We start from the raw sequence: 20,406 nt of genomic DNA on the forward strand, positions 1-20,406 counted from the left end.
CCACCAAACAACCTTTTATCTGCAGCATCGGCCCAATGGCAAGACAAGAAAGATTACATTTTCCCCATAGGACCAATACTCACACCTCTACCAGAATATTTCAATTGTTGCATTTGGATCTTTAGGGTCCTTACCTTATGATAACACATGACAACTATAGATATTTCATCACCATTGTTGATGACTATAGTAGATGTACATGGACCCAATTATTGACTTGTAAAAGAAATATTTTGTCAGTCATCAAAACATTTATATCCATGATTGAAAACCAATTTCAGACCAATGTACAGACTCTCAGAACTGATAATGGATTTGAGTTTGTTAATAAAGAAATATCATCATTTCTTAATATTAGGGGGAATTCATATTGTGTGCCACATACATCATCAATAAGTTGCCGACCACATACATCAAGGGCAAATGTCCTTATGAGTTGTTGTACCAATCCAAGCCTTTCTACTCTCATATGAAAACCTTTGGTTGCCTTTGATATTCTACTTTTCCAAAATCACAAAGAGATAAGTTTCAAGCCAGAAACACACCCCATATCTTCGTAGGATATCCATTCGGATCAAAGGGTTACAAGGTCCTTAGTCTGGCTACAAAGAAAGCACATGTCTCTAGGATGTAATTTTTAAAGAAAATATTTTTCCTTTTGATGTGGTTTCTGATGTCTCTTCTTTCCCTTCTGTCCTTCAGTCTGTACCATTTATAGACACTGTTAATACTGAAGTTGTGCCACAAATTATACCTGATGTTGAACATAATGTAATTAATGCAAGTAATACTCCAATTATTTCACCTAATCACTCAGTTAACTCACCTGATCACCCCTCATAGAGTTGAGCCCACAGTTTCAAGTAGACTCTTTAGATCTCACAAGTTGCCTGCTTACTTACATGATTACATACTACCTAAGACTATGACTGACACACACTGAACCAACTATCCAATACAAATATTTCCCTCAATAATGTCTTTTCTAAACATCACCATATACCACCTGAAGTCTTGGAATGTGAGAGTCAAGTCACTTGTGAGAAACATTAGCAGTGATGATGAGTCATCTTCATATGAGGAAGCTGCTATGAATTCTTCTTGGCAGCAGGCTATGACACAGGAGTTTGAGGCGTTATATGCCAATTATACTTGGGATTTAGTGAAGTTACCTGGTGTAAAGAAAGCCATAGGATGCAGGTGAGTGTACAAGGTAAAACATAAGGCTGATGAGACTATTGAAAGGTTCAAGGCAAGGCTTGTAGTGAAGGGCTACACTCAGCAAGCTGAAATTGACTATACAAAGACCTTCTCACCAGTGATTAAAATGACAATTGTAAGGACTTTGTTGGTCATAGCAGTAAAGAAGGGCTGGAACATCTTTCAGCTTGATGTGAATAATGCATTTCCTCATGGTGAGTTACATGAAGAGGTATATATGGAGGTACCACCAGGTTTGACAGTACACCAATTAGGGATGATATGCAGGTTGAACAAGTCACTATATGGCCTAAAATAGGCTAGTAGGCAATGGTATGCAAAGTTAGCTGAAACCTTGTATTCCAAAGGTTATACTCACTCATTGAATGATTATTCGTTGTTCTATAAGAAGTCTGCAAGTTCCACCATCTTTGTGGCTGTATATGTGGATGATGTTGTTCTAACTGGTACAAGTGATACTGAGATAGAAGAGCTCAAAACTTTCCTACATGATAAGTTCAAAATAAAAGACTTAGGAAGATTGCACTATTTTCTTGAAATGGATGTACTTTATAAAGAGGATGGACTTATTATTTCACAAAGGAGGTTTGTTCTTGATATGTTGAGAACTTACAATGTTGCTAACAGGAACAATTGCATATCTCCTCTAGATCCTGGAATAAAGCTTTATGCCAAAGAAGGAACTCTTTTGTCAGACCCTCTGTTTTACAGGAAGCTTATTGGGAAGCTAAATTTCCTGACAAACACCAAAATGGATATTTCCTATAGTGTGCAACATCTTAGCCAATTTATGCAAGATCCTAGAGAACCACACTTACAAGTAGCATTCCATCTACTAAGGTATCTCAAGACAGATCCTACTCTAGGGATTTTCATGTCACAAGAACAATCATATGATGTTAAGGCTTATTGTGATTCTGATTGGGCTGCATGCCCTGATTCCAAAAAATCAATAAGTGGCTACATTGTGTTGCTGGGGAATAGTCCACTCAACTGGAAATCCAAGAAGCAACTCCCATGGCTGTATATTGTGACAGTCAATCAACCCTTCACATTGGTAGGAATCCAGTATTTAATGAACGAACCAAACACATTGAAGTTGATTGTCACTTTGTGAGAAATTTACTTCAAGAAGGACTCATCTCCCTTCACCATATAAGTTCAGACACTCAGCTCACAGACATACTGACCAAGACACTGACTGGCATAAGGCATATTGCAACATTGAACAAGTTGTCCGTGTTTGCCACACCTCCAACTTGAGGGGGGGGGGGGAGTGTTGAGATCAATCAATTCTAATTATAGGGTTAGTTAGTTAGTTAATCACTTCCATTAATTAGTTAGCTTAGCCAGTTGAATTGATTAGTTAGAATAGCCTAGCTTAGACTCTGTTATTCTGATTAGTTGTATAGGTTCATTAGCTCATTTGATATTTTGTATCTTCTCTGTATAAATACACGTGACTTCATAATGAAAAATCATTTTAAGTGATTTTCCCCAAAATACATTTCTCCTTTCTGCTTTACTTCACTACTTCCATGGATAAAGGTTAGCTTGTCTCCATAATCATCTTAACAGGAGATTTGTGCGGGGTTGGGCGAGGCACGTTAGAAACATAAATTTTCCCTTGTTGGGATGGGTCAAGAATCTTTGCGGGTTTATGCGGCTTTGTCCTACAATCGCTTCGTCGTGCTTTGCGTTTGCAATCCCTATACCTTGATTATGGTTGCCGTTATATGTTGTATTGTATTGTATTATTGATTTAAATACAATTTTTTTTTATTGTCACTTAAATTTTATTGTATCGTATAGTTTAAATACATCGTTAGGTAACAATGAAAAGACTCATTATATTAACAAGGTAATATCTCATATGGTCACTCAACTTTGAATACTTCACTTAGAAAATCACTCAACTTAGGCTTGTTCACTTAGAAAGTCAGTCAACAGGTTTGTTCACTTAGAAAGTCACTCAATACTAGTAGTAAACATAATCAAATAGATTATATTTAGAGTCCACAATAAGTCTTGAAAGCAGATTCACATCTCATGCCTTCTTCAGTGTTGGTGAAAGCAAGGAATTCTTGAACATCAAAGGACTTATACAGTAGAGGATGCTCTTCATCTACCAACTCTCTTGGTGCCTTTATTGTGTATCCACCTTTAGGTACTGAAAATAAACCAACTGAGTATCTTGCTTTGTTTCCTCTCATCATCACTCTATGATATGGTGCATGCATCCGGCCATTTGTCCATGCCTACGTACGATATAAAAATTAAGTAACGTTTGAACTTCAATACACGGACAATATAAAATAATTTTCACAAATCAAGTCATCTAAAACAATAACTATAGTGCTCAACTTACATGTAGAGAGTCTCCAATCATGACAGTGAAAGTGTCTTGTGTAGGTTCGACATTGATCCACTGCCCATCTTTGGTCATGACTTGAAGACCGTTTATCTCATTTTGGTAGAGTATAGTAGCAATGCTCCTGTCTGTATGAGCACTTATTCCTATTTCAGACTCACTGCTTTGAGGTGTGTTATACTTTATCAATCGAAGAACGAAATTGGTTGAATTCATATGCTCATCCATGTACTTTTCTAGGCCTAAGCTCTCCAAAACCATTCTCCTTACCGTCTGATCTAACTCTGATAGTTGCTCAGAGTATGACTGAACAGTTTTACTGACAATACATATACACACAAAAGAAAACAATGAAAATGGGCATTATAATAAGAACAAATTGAGAAGATTCATGTTAAATTTTACCAGAAAGAAGGATTTCCTTGAGGCCAAAGAATTTGAGCAAATTTTTCAGCTTTACCCCGAATGTTAGCATCATCAACGCACATACTTTCAAAGAGTGGAAATGAAGGAAATATTTTGGTTGAAATGTAGCCATGGAAGGGTTTGGTTGAAATGTTTTCAAGTTTGGTTTGTAAAGGGAGATCAAAAATCTCTTGTAAGGATTCAAAAATGGATTTTCTAAGATGTATTGGAATTTTATCAAAGGAAGCTTCAAAACAACCATATTCTACTAGTGCTTTGTGGACTTGGCTTTTCACTTGATTCCATACAAGTGTGTCTGGCTTTAGGTCTTCATGAGAAAAGTCTATTTTAGGAAGCTTGATGTTTTCAGAATTCATATTTCATGAAAGAAGAGATTTTTGTTATATGTTTGTTATGCTTAATTATATGCATGAAGTTTAACCTATTTATATAGGATTTGGAATAACACAACCTAAAATGTTAGAGATAATATTTTAAAAGATCATTCAACTATGAATAACTTTCTCAGAAAGTCAGTTGTTTTCTCAGAAAATCACTAAACTTTGTTTTATAACTCAAAATTCACTTTAACTATGAATAACTTTCTCAAAAGTCACTCAACTATAAATAGTTATCTTAAAAAGTCACTCAACTATTGATATTTCACAAAAATAACTAGACATAGTTGAATAATTTTGGGTTTCAAAACTACTCATAGTTAATTGTGTTGGGTTATGAAGGGTGATTAGGGCGTCATGCGGAAGCTTACAATTGCAAATCATATAGTTAATAAATCAAATAACAAAAACTTATACTAAAAAATCAAAATATTATTATATCAAAACTAATATAAAGAAAAACATTGAAACTTTAGAGAGAATAAATCTCCCCATAAACAAAAGTATTAAACGACTACATTGTGGATGTTATTGTTATTGTGTTAGAAGAAACAAACCTATATTTATATTTATAGAGTCCTAAAACCTTTTCTTACTAGAAAAAGAGTCCTAAAAGGAGAGAATAAACCAAATATGAAAGAATATTATATTTTCCTTTCAAGAAAAGTAAAAACATTTATGGTAATGTTTTGTCTTTTCTTTAAGGAAAAATAAATCTTAAATTATGATAAGAAAATCAGGGCAAAACCCTATGAAGCCAAGTACTTTTCCGATGTGATAACAAAATAACAAGTCTTTGATGCGAGTTGTTTATCAATTCAACGATAAGTAGGCATTCCTAATTTATAACATCGTTGGCATAGTTTGGGCAAAATTGAAATGCAATATATTTGAATTTTTGGTTTGTATTTAATTTATACTAAAATTTTCAGATATCTAAAAATCTAGAAAAAAAATATACCTTATGTCTAATTCTAATGATTATGCATAATCCCACATACCTAATACTAATAAGGTCAAATGTCCAATACCATATTAAATCAATTAATATAGCCTATTAGCTAGGCTAATGAATTGTGCAAACTAATGAGATGCATCTGACTGTATATTGTTGTTGTCATTTGAAGAATTATGACATTGGGTCCTTAAGGAAGTATATTAATTGATGTTTAGATCGAGTTTTTATGGATTGTGGTTGGAATAAGAAATTATTAAAGCAATTTGACATGAATACTTTATTTTTATGATCATTTTCGTAAGAAAAACAAATTCAATTTATAGGCTCAAAACTAAGAATTCGAAATAATCAAATGGATTATATTCGAAATCGAACTTAAGAATACTGAACGAATCAAAATTCATTTGAATTGCATTTGGATTTTAGTTTCATAAATCTAAAAAATCTCAATCGAATTTTTTCATGTTTAATTTGAACGACATGAACACATAATTCTATTTGAGGTGGGCTTTTATGGATATAAAAAGATTGAGTAGGCTAAAGTAGATCTTCTTAAATGATTCATCACTCTGATTCTATAGCTAATTAATCTGTAAAAATTAAATAATATATTTATAATGGCAGCACAATATTATTCAATTGTTGAAAATCCTACTGCTCTTTTAAAGAATTAAATTAAAAAGATAGAATTTTTTGTTCTTTATCTCTATTAGTCTTTTTAAACGTAAAAAAAAAAAAAGTTCTTTCAATATTATCCAAAAATATTGTGAATTTCAATTGATTAAAATGTCTAGATGAATGATGAAATGTGTAATTCATCGGCTATCTAAAATACAAGTTGTTCATTAATTCAACGATAAGTAGGCCTACCTAATTTATAACAACGTTGCTAAACAAATTAAGCTTCTTAGGTAGAGCTACTAGGCATAGTTTGGACAAAATTGAATTACAATATTTTTTTATTTTTCGGTTTGAATTTTAAACTACAAATTGAATTTTGGATTTTTAGATATCTTAAAATCTAGAGAAGTCTTATACCTTATATCTAATTTTAACGATTATGCATAAGCCCATATACCTAATACTAAGTTCAATATAGCCAATTAGGCGAGTGAATAGTGCAAACTAATGAGATGCATCTGACTGTATATTGTTGTTGTCACTCGAAGAATTATGACATTGGGTCCTTCATAAATAATTAGCTCCGAAACTAGTGAGATTTATGAAAGTTCCCTTAAGGGTGTGTTTGGTATGAAGGAAATATTTTCCTAAAAAAATGCTTTCCAATTTTTTCTCATGTTTGGTTGGGTAAAAGGTTTTCCAAATCAACTCATTTTCCTCAAATTTAAGGAAAATGACTTTCCTTCAAAAATTAAGAAAAACATTTTCAACAACTGTCCTCCAACTTCAAATTACAATTTTTATGTTGAAAAAATCAATTCTTTTTGTTGAAAAAATAAATTTAAAGCTTATTTTAAAAAATATTTTTCAACTTCAATTTTATTTTATTTATACCCCCCCCCCCCCAAAAAAAAAAAAACAATTAAAGTTTTTTAAAAAAAAGATATTTTCAATTTCAAATTTTTATTTTTCATCCCCACACCACTCCTATCCTGACCCCCCCCCCCCCCCCCCCTCCAAATAAAAATTTAAAAGTTTTTTTAAAAAAAATATTTTCAATTTTTATTTTTCCACCCCACCCCCTAACCCCCATCTGCCCCCACCTCTCCAAAAAAAAAATTTAAGTTTATATTTTAAAAATAATTTTAATTTCAAATTTTTATTTTTTTACCCCATCTCATCCCTATCCCCCCAGCCACCCCCTCCCCCCGCCAGCCCACCCCACCCTCCCTCCAAAAAAATTAAGTTTATTTTTTAAAAAATATTTTCAATTTCAATTCAAAAATCATTTTCTACTCTCTAGTAAAATTAATTTTTTTCTCAAAAATATTTTTCATTCATAAATCATACACAAAAATCTTTTCATGAAAATATGTTCTACTCACCAACCAAACATGACATTTTCCTTCATACCAAACACACCCTAAATCACTATACAGCCTCATGCTAATGAATAGTGCAAAATATTGAGATGCATTTGATATTCAGATTCTGACAGTATATTCAAGCCTCTCTTATTCTCCAACTTTATTAATTATCCAAATTATTTTTTTTATATTTTTCATTTTTGTTTTTGCGGCTTGTTTATCAAGAATTGATAAAATTTATTGTAAAATTTTTATTATGACTAAAGTGCAAAACAACTTCATAAATGTGTTTTTGAATAAAAAAAAGGTGACTATATTGTTTTCTAACAATTACTTTTATTATTATAATTTATATATATAGTCTATGTAGTTCCTTTTTATTTTTTATCAAAGTTAAAATATTAATTTATAATTTAAATATCTTAACGTTTATCAAAGACTATGTTTTTTTTCTAATATCTTGTTAATATAATATTTAACTACTATTTTATTTGAATTATAATATTTATTGTGTTTACATATTAATAAAAATTATATATATATATATATAAAATCACTTATATTCATATATTTAATAATAAACAATCTTAATAATTCAGTGTTTAAAGCTAGAGACAAAATGTTAATCATTCGGATGTGCATTCAGATTGAGACGTCATAATTTTAATGAAAACAAATGTGGCCTAAAATGCTCACCACTATACTATAAAATCTGGTTGTATGAAAAATTTGATCACAACGTATACCAAATATTTGATGTGCAAAGAAAAATAGACCTCTACGCATTAAAGGAAGTAGAAGACTAATATAGAAAAGAGGACCAGCCAAAATTATTACTCCTGAAATTTTAATTGACGTGACATCATTTAATTAATTACAAACTTATTAAAAAACAAAATGGAAACTTTTAAAATTTATGTTCCAAAATAATTTTAGATACTTGTATAGTTGTATAGGTGTAAATCTTCCGTGTCACGTAAATGACAGAAATACCACAACATGAAATATTATGATACTTAACTTCCTCAATTTTTAAGATAAATATATTAATTTGGTAACTAATAATTTTGTTTTAGTAATCAATAAATAACAATATATTACAAATTTGTTGCTCAGATATTATAGTAAATTCCAATTGTAAATCAGTTTGTCTCAACGATCAAGAAATTTGACCTACTCTTTAACACACATATATATGAGACAAGAAAACAATCTTTTTCATTGAAAATTATTATCTTTTTATATTTTCAAACTGTAATTGTAAGTATTTTGATCGGCAATTCTTAAAGTTAACACTAAATTATTCATTTTGATAAGCAATAAGGTGGGTATCAGTCAAAACTCAGTAAATATTGAAATACGCGTGACTTTATATTTGGTAGAAAGGAAGAATGATGTTGATGTCTATTATCTACCTATTAAAATTACAAAAGTTTTGTATTATTTTGCATATCAATACATAAAACATAAGTATATACTCAAAGAAGTATACATATTTATTTTACTAGTAAACATAATTTATTAAATTAAATTCAGACACCACTCTATGATATGGTGCATGCATTCGATCATTTGTCCATGCCTACGTTAAAAAACACAATCCTTCATATATTCAAAAAAAAAAGATCCTCAAAAATGGAAAGATAAAAAAGTGTATATTTACACTAGCAATATAAAAGAACCTTCACAATCAAATCATTTGAAAAAATAATCGCACATAAAAATGGAATTAGTAACCTAACGAACAAGACATATTACCTGTCTTAACAGGTTAAAATAAGTAGATATAATATCCTTCATCAAACTTTTAGTTTTACAACAATGTATCTTGTGCCCAACAATTTTTATTTTAGTGAGTTGGACGAGCTTACATGTAGTGAGTCTCCAATTAAGACAATGAATCTGTCTGGTGTAGGATCAAAACTTGAATCCATTCACCTGATTTTGATATAGTATAGTAATATTGCTCTTGTTTGTGTGAGTATTTAGTCCCATTTCAGTCTCAGGGCTTTGAAGTCCTTTATACTTCATCAATCGAAGAAGGTAGTTAGTCGAATTAATATGCTCATTCATATACTTTTCCACTCCTAAACTCTCTACAATCATCCTCCTTACTGTTTGGTCTAGCTCTGATAGTTGCTCTGAGTATGACTGGATAGTTTTACTGTCAGCACATATATATAAATTAAAATAATGACAATAATAATATGACATGTTATAATAAAGAATAAATGGAGAAGATCAATGCTTTTTTTTACCAGAAAGAAGGGTTTTCTTGAGACCATAGAATTTGAGTGATTTTTTCAACTTTATGAGGGATGTTAGCCTCATAAATGCCCATGCTTTCATAGACTGGAACTTGAGGATACTGTCCAACATAGCCATGGAATGGTTTTTTAGAAATGTTTTTAAATTTGGTTTGTAAAGGGAGATGAAAAAGCTCTTGTGAGGATTCAAAAATAGATTTTCTAAGATGTATTGGAATTTTATCAAAGGAAGCTTCAAAACAACCATATTCTATTAGTGCTTTGTGAACTTTGTTTTTCATGACTTGGTTCCATACAAGTGTTTGGCTTTAGATCTTCTTGAGAAAAGTCTATTTTTGAAAGCTTAATATTTTTAGAACCCATATATGTTGGGAAGAAGAGACTTTTGTTATATGTTTGTTATGCTTAATTAATACTATGCATGGAGCTGGACCTAGTTATAATGAATTTGGAATAATACTTTATATGTTTTTGTGGACATATAAAATTTGAAGCAAATTTTTCATAGAGAGTTTGACATTGAAACAATATGTAATCATTAATTAACTAGATGTGGAAAATATGTGTATTTTCATTAATGGACTTCTTTTGCAATTAATTGTGTTGAGCTTTTCACACAATTATTTCTGATATTAAATTTCAATTTCTCATAAAATCTCATTCATCTGTAGATAGTTTCCTCTTTTTTAATATATCATTATAAAGAAATAATACTACTTTTAAAAGATAAACATACTTTCGTTGACATTTTTAAAATGGACCTTTTTTTTAAGAAGTTGATCATGACTTATACCAAATATTTGATGTGCAAAAAAAAAAGACCTCTACGCTTTAAAGGAAGTAGACGACTAGAATAGGAAAGAGGACCATCCAAGATTATTACCACTCTAAATGTAACACGAATTCAGATTAATTAAATTTTAACACGAATATCGATTATTGATTGAAAACATAAAAAAAATAAAATAATAATATATATATATATATATATATATATATATATATATTATTACAACATCAAATAAACTTGTGCTTTTTGAAACAAACAATAATCACCACAACGTGAAAGAGAAACCAACATTATATATTATTACAACATCAAATAAACTTGTGCTTTTTGAAACAAACAATAATCACCACAACGTGAAAGAGAAACCAACATTATATATTATTACAACATCAAATAAACTTGTGCTTTTTGAAACAAACAATAATCACCACAACGTGAAAGAGAAACCAACATTCTAAGGAACAATTACAAATTCAAGAATATTTCTAATGAAATATATGCGTCCACCACCAGTCAATAAACCAAGTTCCGTGACTCAGCAAGAACAGGGGGAAAAGTAAAAACATAAAATAAAGAACACAAGAGAGTTTTTACATGGAAACCCCATGTCGCACAAGATTTCAATTCAACTCCATTAATCTTCAAAGAGTAAGATTCAGATTACAAACTCTATTGTAACCTAAGAATTAAACTCTTAATCCTTTTCCCCTCACTGTAACAACTTTGTTACACAAAACAGAACAACATGTCTATTGCCCACTACACCAACCAACTCTAGCTAATATAGAATTAAAGAATCCAACAGAGCTAACTCTAGTTGTACTCAGGCAAATAGAGAAAAACTCGAAGTGATCTGATTCTTTTATATCTGTCACACCCCAAAACCAGATGTGATGACACGTGCCCAAACCCCACCGGACACGTCAGCCTAACACCCAAAAACCCGACGATACAGAATTTATAAAACAAGAATAAGATAGAAAGATAAGCGGAAGTCTTTAAATAAACTCAACATAACCCCAGAATTGGTTGTCACATGTACAAACCTCTAATACAGAATCTGAATAAAATATACAAGTCTGATAGTAAAGTTCTAGAATAGAACAGAACAGTAAATATAGATAACTTGAGGGCACGTCTGGAATGAACCGCTACCTCTCAAGTAAGTCTAGAAGCTCTAATCTGAAGATGAGTAATAAGTCGGATCTGATAGAGCTGTCAACCTACACAACTGTGTAAAAGCAAGGGTGAGTACCAAAAGCAACAGGTACTCGCAAGTAACACTAAACTAAGCTAAACTAGCAGCTACAAACAACTCCTTTCAATCCCAACCGAACCACCGAAACTTTATTCTAACAGCGAACCAACAACCTATACTACACAATTCATAATCAACAGATATATCCAACAGTGTCTCAACATCAACCTCATATCCTCATGTAAGAGCAAATAGATCATATATCACATGAAGAGGGGCAAATAGGAAAAATCCACACACCACAGACAAAGATAAAGTCAAATGCGATGCAAATGCAATAATGATGTCATGTAGTCGTGATGCATGTCTCTCATAAGATACACATCTGTTGACGTAATCAGACCGCGCTGAATACTCAAATCAGAACCCATGGGGGCCACACATGGACCATGTATCACCGCCGAAACCAGATCCCATCGGCATCCAAATCGTTAGCCGGAGCTAGTCCATCTCATATATCTCTAGCCAGAGCTAGTCTCAACTGTGTCTCATATCCATCCATCATCATATCAGTGTCTCAGAACTCATGCAACAGATAGTTCACACATGGGATGAATAATGAATATGCACATGTCATCAATCACAATCATATCACGATCACATCATAGTATTACACATCATTTGTCTCAATCACAACCATATCACGACCACATCATAGTATTACACATCGTCTGTCTCAATCACAACCATATCACGACCACATCATAGTATCACACATCATCTGTCTCAACATCAATGTCGGTATCAATCATAGCCTACTCATGCCCTTCTATCCCCTCAATATCAGTTATCACATGACTTATTCAACAAATTCAAGTCACATATAACACATTTAGCTCGTTTTATTCCCCATCTTTCAATTACAACAATTTCAATCAACAAATAAAACCCATCCTCAATCCCCATTACTCCCCAACACAATTATGAAAGTAGTCATGTGTAGTCTAAGAGTTTAACAAAGTTTAGAAGTCACTTGCCTCAAAACACTTCAACTAGTAACTCAAATTTGAGTTTTACCCTTCCGAGCACGCTCCAAATCACCACAATCTATTCATAAATGGAATCTCACAACCAATACGAATCTAACAACACCAATATCGAGAAATTTGGAGAAAAGGGTAAAATGGTCAAAAAAATCTCGTTCCGAAAAATATTCTCGAAATCTAGAAATTTTTAGTGAAAAATGTTCCCCAAGAAATTTAGAATCCAATAGTGAAAACCGTTTCGAAAAAGGAGTTGAAATGAGTTCACAAACTCAAATTTTCTATTAAATTCGGATTAGGCAAAACCCCCAAAATTTTTCAGTTGAGATTTCAAATTTTGATGTTAAAATCCATAAATAATCGATGGAAATCAAAGATATAAGTTGGAAATAACTTACCCAATGAATTCCTTGCGAAAACCCACTTAAAATCACCTATTTTCGAGCTCTCAAAGTCTAAAAATGGAGAAATGGGTATTTTTCAAGTTGGGGGAAAATGGCTACTGTTTTTGGCTTTAAAAAAGAAGAAAAAAGACTGTTGTTGCAGCTGAAAAAAAACACAGCAGCTGAAACAACAATAACACCAAAGTTTAAGTCCCCGTTGGATCCTCGGGATTCGTTCGGAATCTCGTGCACACAAACTAAATATGTACCCCCACTAAATTCGACGTTTCGGACTCAATGGAACCGTCGGAATTTGAATTCGAGGACTCCTTGACCCGAAATTCAATAAGATGCCAAGAAACTAGTTTAACGCCAAAAAATTTCGAAACTCAAACGGAGCGTCTAAAAATTCAACCAAGACTCATTCTAGACTTAGAATCGCCTCCCGAAACCAATGGTACTCTCAGAATTTCAATCTGAGCCTCGGAACCTCATATGTTGACCAAAGTCAACTCTTTATCAAAATTTTACAACTTTAGCAACTTAGGACCTCAATTCTTCGTTTCAACTCCAAATTCGACTCCGTAACTTCACACAGACCCGTTTCGACATTCTAGAACTGCCGGAATCGACGGAAATCCGATCCGACTCCCGAAACTCCAAATGACTCGACAAAGCACTTTTTAACCAACTTTAACTCATAAAAACTCAACTTCTCAAAAACTCAACTTTTTTACCAACTTTTCCTCAAACCAACTTTACAACCACAAAACATGGGACTCGGGGCAACTACCGAAAGAGCAAAATAGTCATTTCCACGAAAATTACCAAAATGACCTTTCGGGTCATTACATCTAACTCAGGAATAGATCATACAGCTAATAAGTACAAAAATATAATCTCAAATAAAAACTAAGAACAAATGATAACTCTATCAGGTCCCTCGATGTATTTGAGAAGTATTTCTTTGGAATGACTTTTGGTGTGTGATTCTTCTGAAATGCAAAAACTAAGGTTATGTCATTTGTGAAGAGAATATTATAAAATAGACAAAAATCTTAGAGCAATGTCATTGGCTGAGAGAACTGCTCTTTAGACGCGTACCAACCACTATAGTAATGACAGTGGTTGCAGGTTTTTTATAGCTGTCGTTTTCACATAACTGAACTCTCAGTCTCTCATGGGATCGGGTCCCCTATAAGATCTCATAGTTTGTGAAATCAATAAATTACCGAATAACTTTAAAATAATATTTCCCCCCTTTTTGATAGTGACAAACTTACTCACATTTTCCCTTTAGCAACCAACAACCAGTTCCCTCTGTAAACATGACCAGGTCCTTCCTTACAAGTGACGGATACCTCTGTGAAGGTAAGTACTTTTCCCATGTGATAACAAAATAACAAATCTTTAATGCAAATTGTTTATTAATTCAACAATAAGTAGGCCTTCCTAGCTAATTTATAGCATTGTTGCTAAAAAAAATTAAGCTTCTTAGGTATGTATAGCTAGGCATAGTTTGGGCAAAATTGAAATTCAATATTTTTTTAAATTTTGGTTTGAATTTTGTATGAGGGCAAAGAATCGAACAATAATAACCACAACATGAAAGATGGACCAATATTCGAGCAAAGATTATGATACTTAACTTCCTCAATATTTAAGATAAAATATATTATTTTGATAACTAATAATATTATTGGTAATCCGTAAAGAACAATTACAAATTCGTAGCTAATATCGCAGTAAATTTCAATGGTTCTTGTAATATTATAAAAAATATATATATCATGAATTTCAATTGTTTAAAATATCTAGATAGATGATGAAATGTGTAATTCATCGGTTCTCCAAAATATAATATGTTGAACAAAATGGAATATATGTGTACTGACATTAATGGACCTTTTTTTTTGCAATTAATTGTGTTTTAGCTTTTGTCACAATTATTTCTAGTAATTTAATAGTCAATTATCTCATAATATCTTATTCTATCTATTTATAATTTTCTCTTTTTTAATATATCGTTATAAAAAAAATGGAGTACTTTTGAATGATACAACACACACCTATTGATATTTATAAATGAACCATTCAATTAATTTTATTTTTTAAAAGATAAGTCTTCGAATCAACCACACATACTTTTTTATTAAAGTCTAGATAGCGTGCTCACCACTGCACCATAGTATCTAATTGTATGAAAAAGTTGATCATGACTTATACCAAATATTTGATGCATGTGCAAAGAAAAATAGATATTTACGCTTTAAAGGAAGTAGAGAACTAGTATAGAAAAAAGGACTATCCTTATAAGTTATTATTTTCTTCGTCTTAATTTATGTGACACCATTTAATTAGATATGAGAATTCTTAAGAAAAGACAAAAAGGATTTTTTTGAAATTTTATGGTTTAAAACAACCTTAGATATTTGTATGAATATAAATCATCTCATAAAGTTAAATTATTTTTAACATAGAAAAATAATATTCTCTTTTGTGACAAATTTTTTTTAAAAATTCACATAATTGACAGAGAAATTACTACTTATATTCAAATAAACATGTGCTCTTTGAAGGGGTTAGGGAAGGTCTTCAGGCAAAACAGGAACAGGACAAAGCAAAGATTATGATACTTAACTTCCTCAATTTTTAAGGTAAATTATATAATTTTGATAACTAATAATTTTATCAGTAATCAATAAAGAACAATTACAAATTAGTAGCTCAGCTATATATTGTAAATTAAGGAATATGACCTTCTATTTAACACATATAATGGCTCAAACTGTTAGCCTCACATATAAACACTCAACCGACTTATGACTTGCTGCAGGCAAAGAAGAGAATAGATGAGCCAAGAATATAACACCTAAAGAAGGAGAAAATATGTTCATCAATCAAGGGATGCAGAATATATTCAAGATAGTCAAAATCATCAATCAAGGCAAATAAATCAAAAAGGAAAGAAATCAAAATACACTATATCAAGCGGGAAAGCCATGTGTTGTACGAGCCACAAAAGGAAAACAAATATTGCATTCACTATTGCAATAAAGATATTTCTTGATCTCTAGAATCAATCAGATTCCAAAATCAATAAAGCAGATCATGATCAATTAGAGATTTCATAAATCAATCAAATATATTCAAGATTGCAGAATATATTCAAGACTGCAGAACAAATTACCTAAGGAAGAAAAGAGATAATGTGCATCAATCAAAGGATACTTTCAAGACAACAAGATCAGTTAACATCCAAGACTACAAGGAAGAAATTGAAATCAAGGGATGCATTCAAGTTAACCAGATCAGCCAAAGATTCAAGACCACAAGAAGATCTTCATACAAAGGAATAAATAGATTTGCTCATGCACATATCTTCTATGGACATGACTCAGCAGATCAATCAGAATAAAATCAAGGACTTAATCAAATATCCTTGATTCAAAATCCCTTAGGTTTCCGTAAAAGAGCAAAGACCTCCAAAGCTATATAAACCTCTCTTAGTCATAGTTGTGAAGTATGCACTTCACTTGAACTTATATTGTAATATTCTTTTGTCTTTCATAAAACTTTGTACACACTTGAGTGAACAATTGAAAAGAAAAGAGAAAGAAAGATCTGAGTGTAGGTTATACAAGTAAAGGTTGTGTCGAAGAAGAAGATCTGATTTGCATATCAGATGAGGCTCTTAATGGTAACATTCTGTAATAACCAAGTTCTCAATAAGCTCTTAAGGAAACCTTTGTAACCCAAGGGGACTAGAAGTAGGCACCACATTGGTATTTCAAACCAGTATAAACTCTCTGTGTCATTTACTTACTATTTTTACTATCTCTGTATATCTGTTTTACTAACGTGCAGGTGAGTCGACTGGAGAGAATTTTAATTCACCCCACTCTTGACTTTCACAAACCACCTAGAAATTGTACTAAGCTAAACAATGATGGAAGTTGTGTTCAAGAAAGTTGTGGTGGAGGAGGGATAATCAGAGACAGTCAAGGCAACATGATGATTGCTTACTCTTTAGGTCTAGACCAAGGTACTAGCAACATGGTTGAAGCATGTGCACTACTCTATGGTCTTAAATGGTGTGTTAGTGGAGGTTATGATAGGGTTTGGGGAGAAACGAATTCCCTACTCTTAGTAAAATGCATAAACGGAGAATGGAGAACGCCTTGGAGATTGGATAAATTGATTCAAGAAGCACAACAAATAGTTGAATCTCATGGATTTATCATCTGCTTCAGGAAAGCCAACAAATCTGTTGATATATTAGCATTCAAGAGCTATAGTGTTGATGCAATACATGATTTCAACTCTTTCTCTGATCTCTCGAGGTAAGTTAGGGGATTAATTAACACAAATAGATGGGAGCTCCCTTCCTTCAGAATGCAGCAGGTCAAACCTTCTAATTTTATTTACGAACCCCCCTGAATCCTCTTTGTCAAGGAGTCAAGTTAGTAGAGTAATAGCTAGCTTAGACTCCCCCTTTTTTGGTGTTAACTTGTAGAGTTTATATAACTCTATTTCTACCCCAAGATCTTGTATTGAGTTTGGTGTGTCAAAGTTCAAATTGTAACTCTTTTATATCAATGATCATTGGAGGCCGTTAATAAAAAAATCAACAATCTTTTACCATCGAAAATTTAATCAAAATATGAGACTCATACAAATATCAACTAACATTGCAATTCAATTATAGAGTAAGGATTAAACAGACCATTAACAATGTTGGACCGAGGAAGATTCTATCATAATGAATTTGAATCTCACTATAGTGTGCAATATATCATATCATCAGTCTAAAAAAAATATTTTTCTTAAAATTTTCTAACTGTAATTGTAAGTATTTTCATAGGCAATTCTTAAAAGTGTAACATTAAATTACTCATTCCGATTCTCATATTAAACATGAAAAACTAAATTAGAGCGTAAACGAAATCAAATTCCTTAGATACATGAACATTATTTTAAATAATCATCTTGAAAAGAAAACAAATCTTACGATAACGATTTGGTGAATACATTCATATATTTATGAGGTTAAGCAACAAGTTAGCCTTATTATTCTTTTTATTTTTCTATATTTGTAACAGTGTACTAATATTTTTGAAATATAGTAATTTGCTTGATTTTTCTCCGATCTCTTATCATAAATATTATATTATAATTCATTAAAAAAAACTCAAAACTTTTACCAAAAGTTGAATAACAAGCGATAAAAGATTTTTTTTCAGATAAAGTGATTTGTAGATTACTATATGTTCTCACCTTACGAGGAATTTCAATAAACTTTTTTAGTTATATATGCTGTGTTGTAAAAGTGAGAAAGTGTGGGTTTTGATTTTATTTAAGAGTGGGTCAAAAGTCGACAAATATTTAAACACACATGAATTTATATTTGAGTTAAAAGAAGAACGACGTTGATATCTACCTATTAAAATTACAAAAAAATTGTAGTATAGATTTATTTAATATTCAAATCTTAAAAAGTATTTCATTTATGATGCATCAAAAATTATATTATAATCAACATCAGAATATTTATCGATCGCGTAAAGTACAGATAGATTAACTTGGATCATTTCTCAGACTAGCTAGTACATAAAACACAAGCATATACTCACAAGGAGCATATTTATTTAGTCTACTAGTAAATATAATCAAGTTAATTAAATTCAGACTCCACAATAGGCCTTCAAAGCAAAATCACATTTCATGTCTTCTTCAGTGTAGCCGAAAGAAAGGAATTTATGATAATCAAAGGGCTTAAAGAGTAAAGGATGATCTTCATCTACCAACTCTTTTGGTGCCTTTATTATGTATCTAGCTTTAGGTATTGAAAACAAACCAATTGAATACCTTGCTTCGTTTCCTCTCATCATCACTCTATGAAATGGTGCATGCATCCGACCATTTGTCCATGCCTACAAACAACAATAATCCTTCATATTCAGAAAAGCTAAATATGTTTGAACTTTATACTTGCAAATACAAAAGAATATATTCACAAACTAAATCATCTAAAATAATAGCTATAGATATAATCGGCCAAAAAAAAGGGATAGTAACCAAAAACATAAGACACATTACCTATCTTAATTGGTAAAAGTAAGTTGATATTATAATTTATTTATTTTTATATTCAGTGGTGGGAACACAAAGACTGAAGGATGATCAGTTGAACATCTTTTATTTGGAAAAATTATAAGTTTCACAACACTATATATCAGAAAATAAAAGTAGAGTTACATAAATTGTTAATGTTGGAAGAGCTTACATGTAGAGAGTCTCCAATCATGACAGTGAAAGTGTCAGGTGTAGGATCAACATTGATCCACTGTCCATCTTTGGTCAAAATTTCAAGACCTTTCACCTGATTTTGGTATAGTATAGTAACAATGTTCTTATCTGTGTGAGCATGTAGTCCTATTTTAGTCTCATCGCTTTGAGGTTCCTTATACTTCATCAATCGAAGACGATAGTTGGTCGAATTCATATGCTCATCCATGTACTTTTCAACACCTAAGCTCTCCACAATCATTCTTCTTATTGTCTGGTCTAACTTTGATAGTTGCTCTAAATATGATTGGATAGTTTTACTGCCAACACATATAAAAATGAAAAAAATTACAATAATAATATGCATGTTATAAAAAGAAATAATGGAGAAAGATTAATATTTACCTGAAAGAAGGATTTCCTTGAAGCCATAAAAGTTGAGTGTATTTTTCAACTTTATGAGGGATGTTAGAATCAATAATTCCCATGCTTTCAAATAGTGGAATTGAAGGATGGTATTGTCCCACATAGCCATAGAAGGGTTTGGTTGAAATGTTTTGAAGTTTGGTTTGTAAAGGGAGATCAAAAAACTCTTGCGAGACTTCAAAAATAGATTTTTGAAGGTTTGTTGGAATTTTATCAAAGAAAGCTTCAAAACAACCATATTCTACTAGTGCTTTGTAGACTTGGCTTTTCACTTGATTCCATACAAGTGTGTCTGGCTTTAAATCTTCATGAGAAAAGTTTATTTTTGGAAGCTTGATATTTTTGGACCCCATTTTTTCTAGGAAGAATAGATTTTTGTTATATATTTATTATGCTTAATTCTATGCATGCAATTGAATCTATTTATAAAGAATTTGAAACAAGTGAAGGTAAGTACTTTTCCCATGTAAAAATAACAAATCTTTAATGCAAATTGCTTAATAATTCAACGATAAGTAGGCCTTCCTAATTAATAGCATTGTTGCTAAACAAATTAAGCTTTCTTAGGTATGTAGGCAAAATCGAAAATTCAATATTTTTGAAATTTTGGTTTGAATTTTGTGGATTGTGGAAGAAAATATTTAGTGGTAAAGAAAATGAATTCTCAAAA

The 20,406-nt window shown here is 31.5% G+C and overlaps 2 protein-coding genes and 1 pseudogene across 2 annotated transcripts in view; all 3 read right to left on the minus strand.

The window, feature by feature from the left end:
* LOC125832462 (probable 2-oxoglutarate-dependent dioxygenase AOP1) overlaps positions 1-20,108 on the minus strand; it is a 78,460-nt gene extending 58,352 nt beyond the window's left edge. The window contains exons 1-3 of the mRNA XM_049511624.1: positions 19,716-20,108; positions 19,309-19,630; positions 18,891-18,955 (exon numbers count right to left, since the gene is read on the minus strand). Coding sequence (XP_049367581.1) covers positions 18,891-18,955; positions 19,309-19,630; positions 19,716-20,089 — 761 coding nt within the window. The 5' untranslated portion in view covers positions 20,090-20,108. The remainder of the gene's footprint in view (positions 1-18,890; positions 18,956-19,308; positions 19,631-19,715) is intronic.
* On the minus strand, positions 3,231-4,384 carry LOC125832414 (probable 2-oxoglutarate-dependent dioxygenase AOP1). Its single transcript, XM_049511563.1, has 3 exons — positions 3,998-4,384; positions 3,590-3,911; positions 3,231-3,479 (listed from the first exon to the last, which is right to left on the minus strand). The coding sequence occupies exons 1-3, from the start codon at positions 4,372-4,374 to the stop codon at positions 3,231-3,233; spliced, it is 948 nt and encodes a 315-aa protein (XP_049367520.1). The 5' UTR covers positions 4,375-4,384.
* On the minus strand, positions 8,175-9,971 carry LOC125831358 (probable 2-oxoglutarate-dependent dioxygenase AOP1; annotated as a pseudogene).
* Positions 20,109-20,406: the final 298 nt, after the last annotated feature.

This window comes from Solanum verrucosum, unplaced genomic scaffold (assembly GCF_900185275.1).
Source record: "Solanum verrucosum unplaced genomic scaffold, falcon-dt-bn FXZP01000102.1, whole genome shotgun sequence".
Classification (NCBI taxonomy): Eukaryota; Viridiplantae; Streptophyta; class Magnoliopsida; order Solanales; family Solanaceae; genus Solanum; species Solanum verrucosum.

What these genes read in the sequence shown, in the direction of transcription:
- LOC125832414 (XM_049511563.1), bottom strand. Translation starts at nt 4,374, where the DNA reads ATGAATTCTGAAAACATCAAGCTTCCTAAAATAGACTTTTCTCATGAA. An exon ending in CAAGGAAATCCTTCTTTCTG is followed by an intron (nt 3,912 to 3,997) that starts GTAAAATTTAAC and finishes ATGTATTGTCAG; the next exon opens with TAAAACTGTTCAGTCATACT. An exon ending in TGATTGGAGACTCTCTACAT is followed by an intron (nt 3,480 to 3,589) that starts GTAAGTTGAGCA and finishes TATCGTACGTAG; the next exon opens with GCATGGACAAATGGCCGGAT.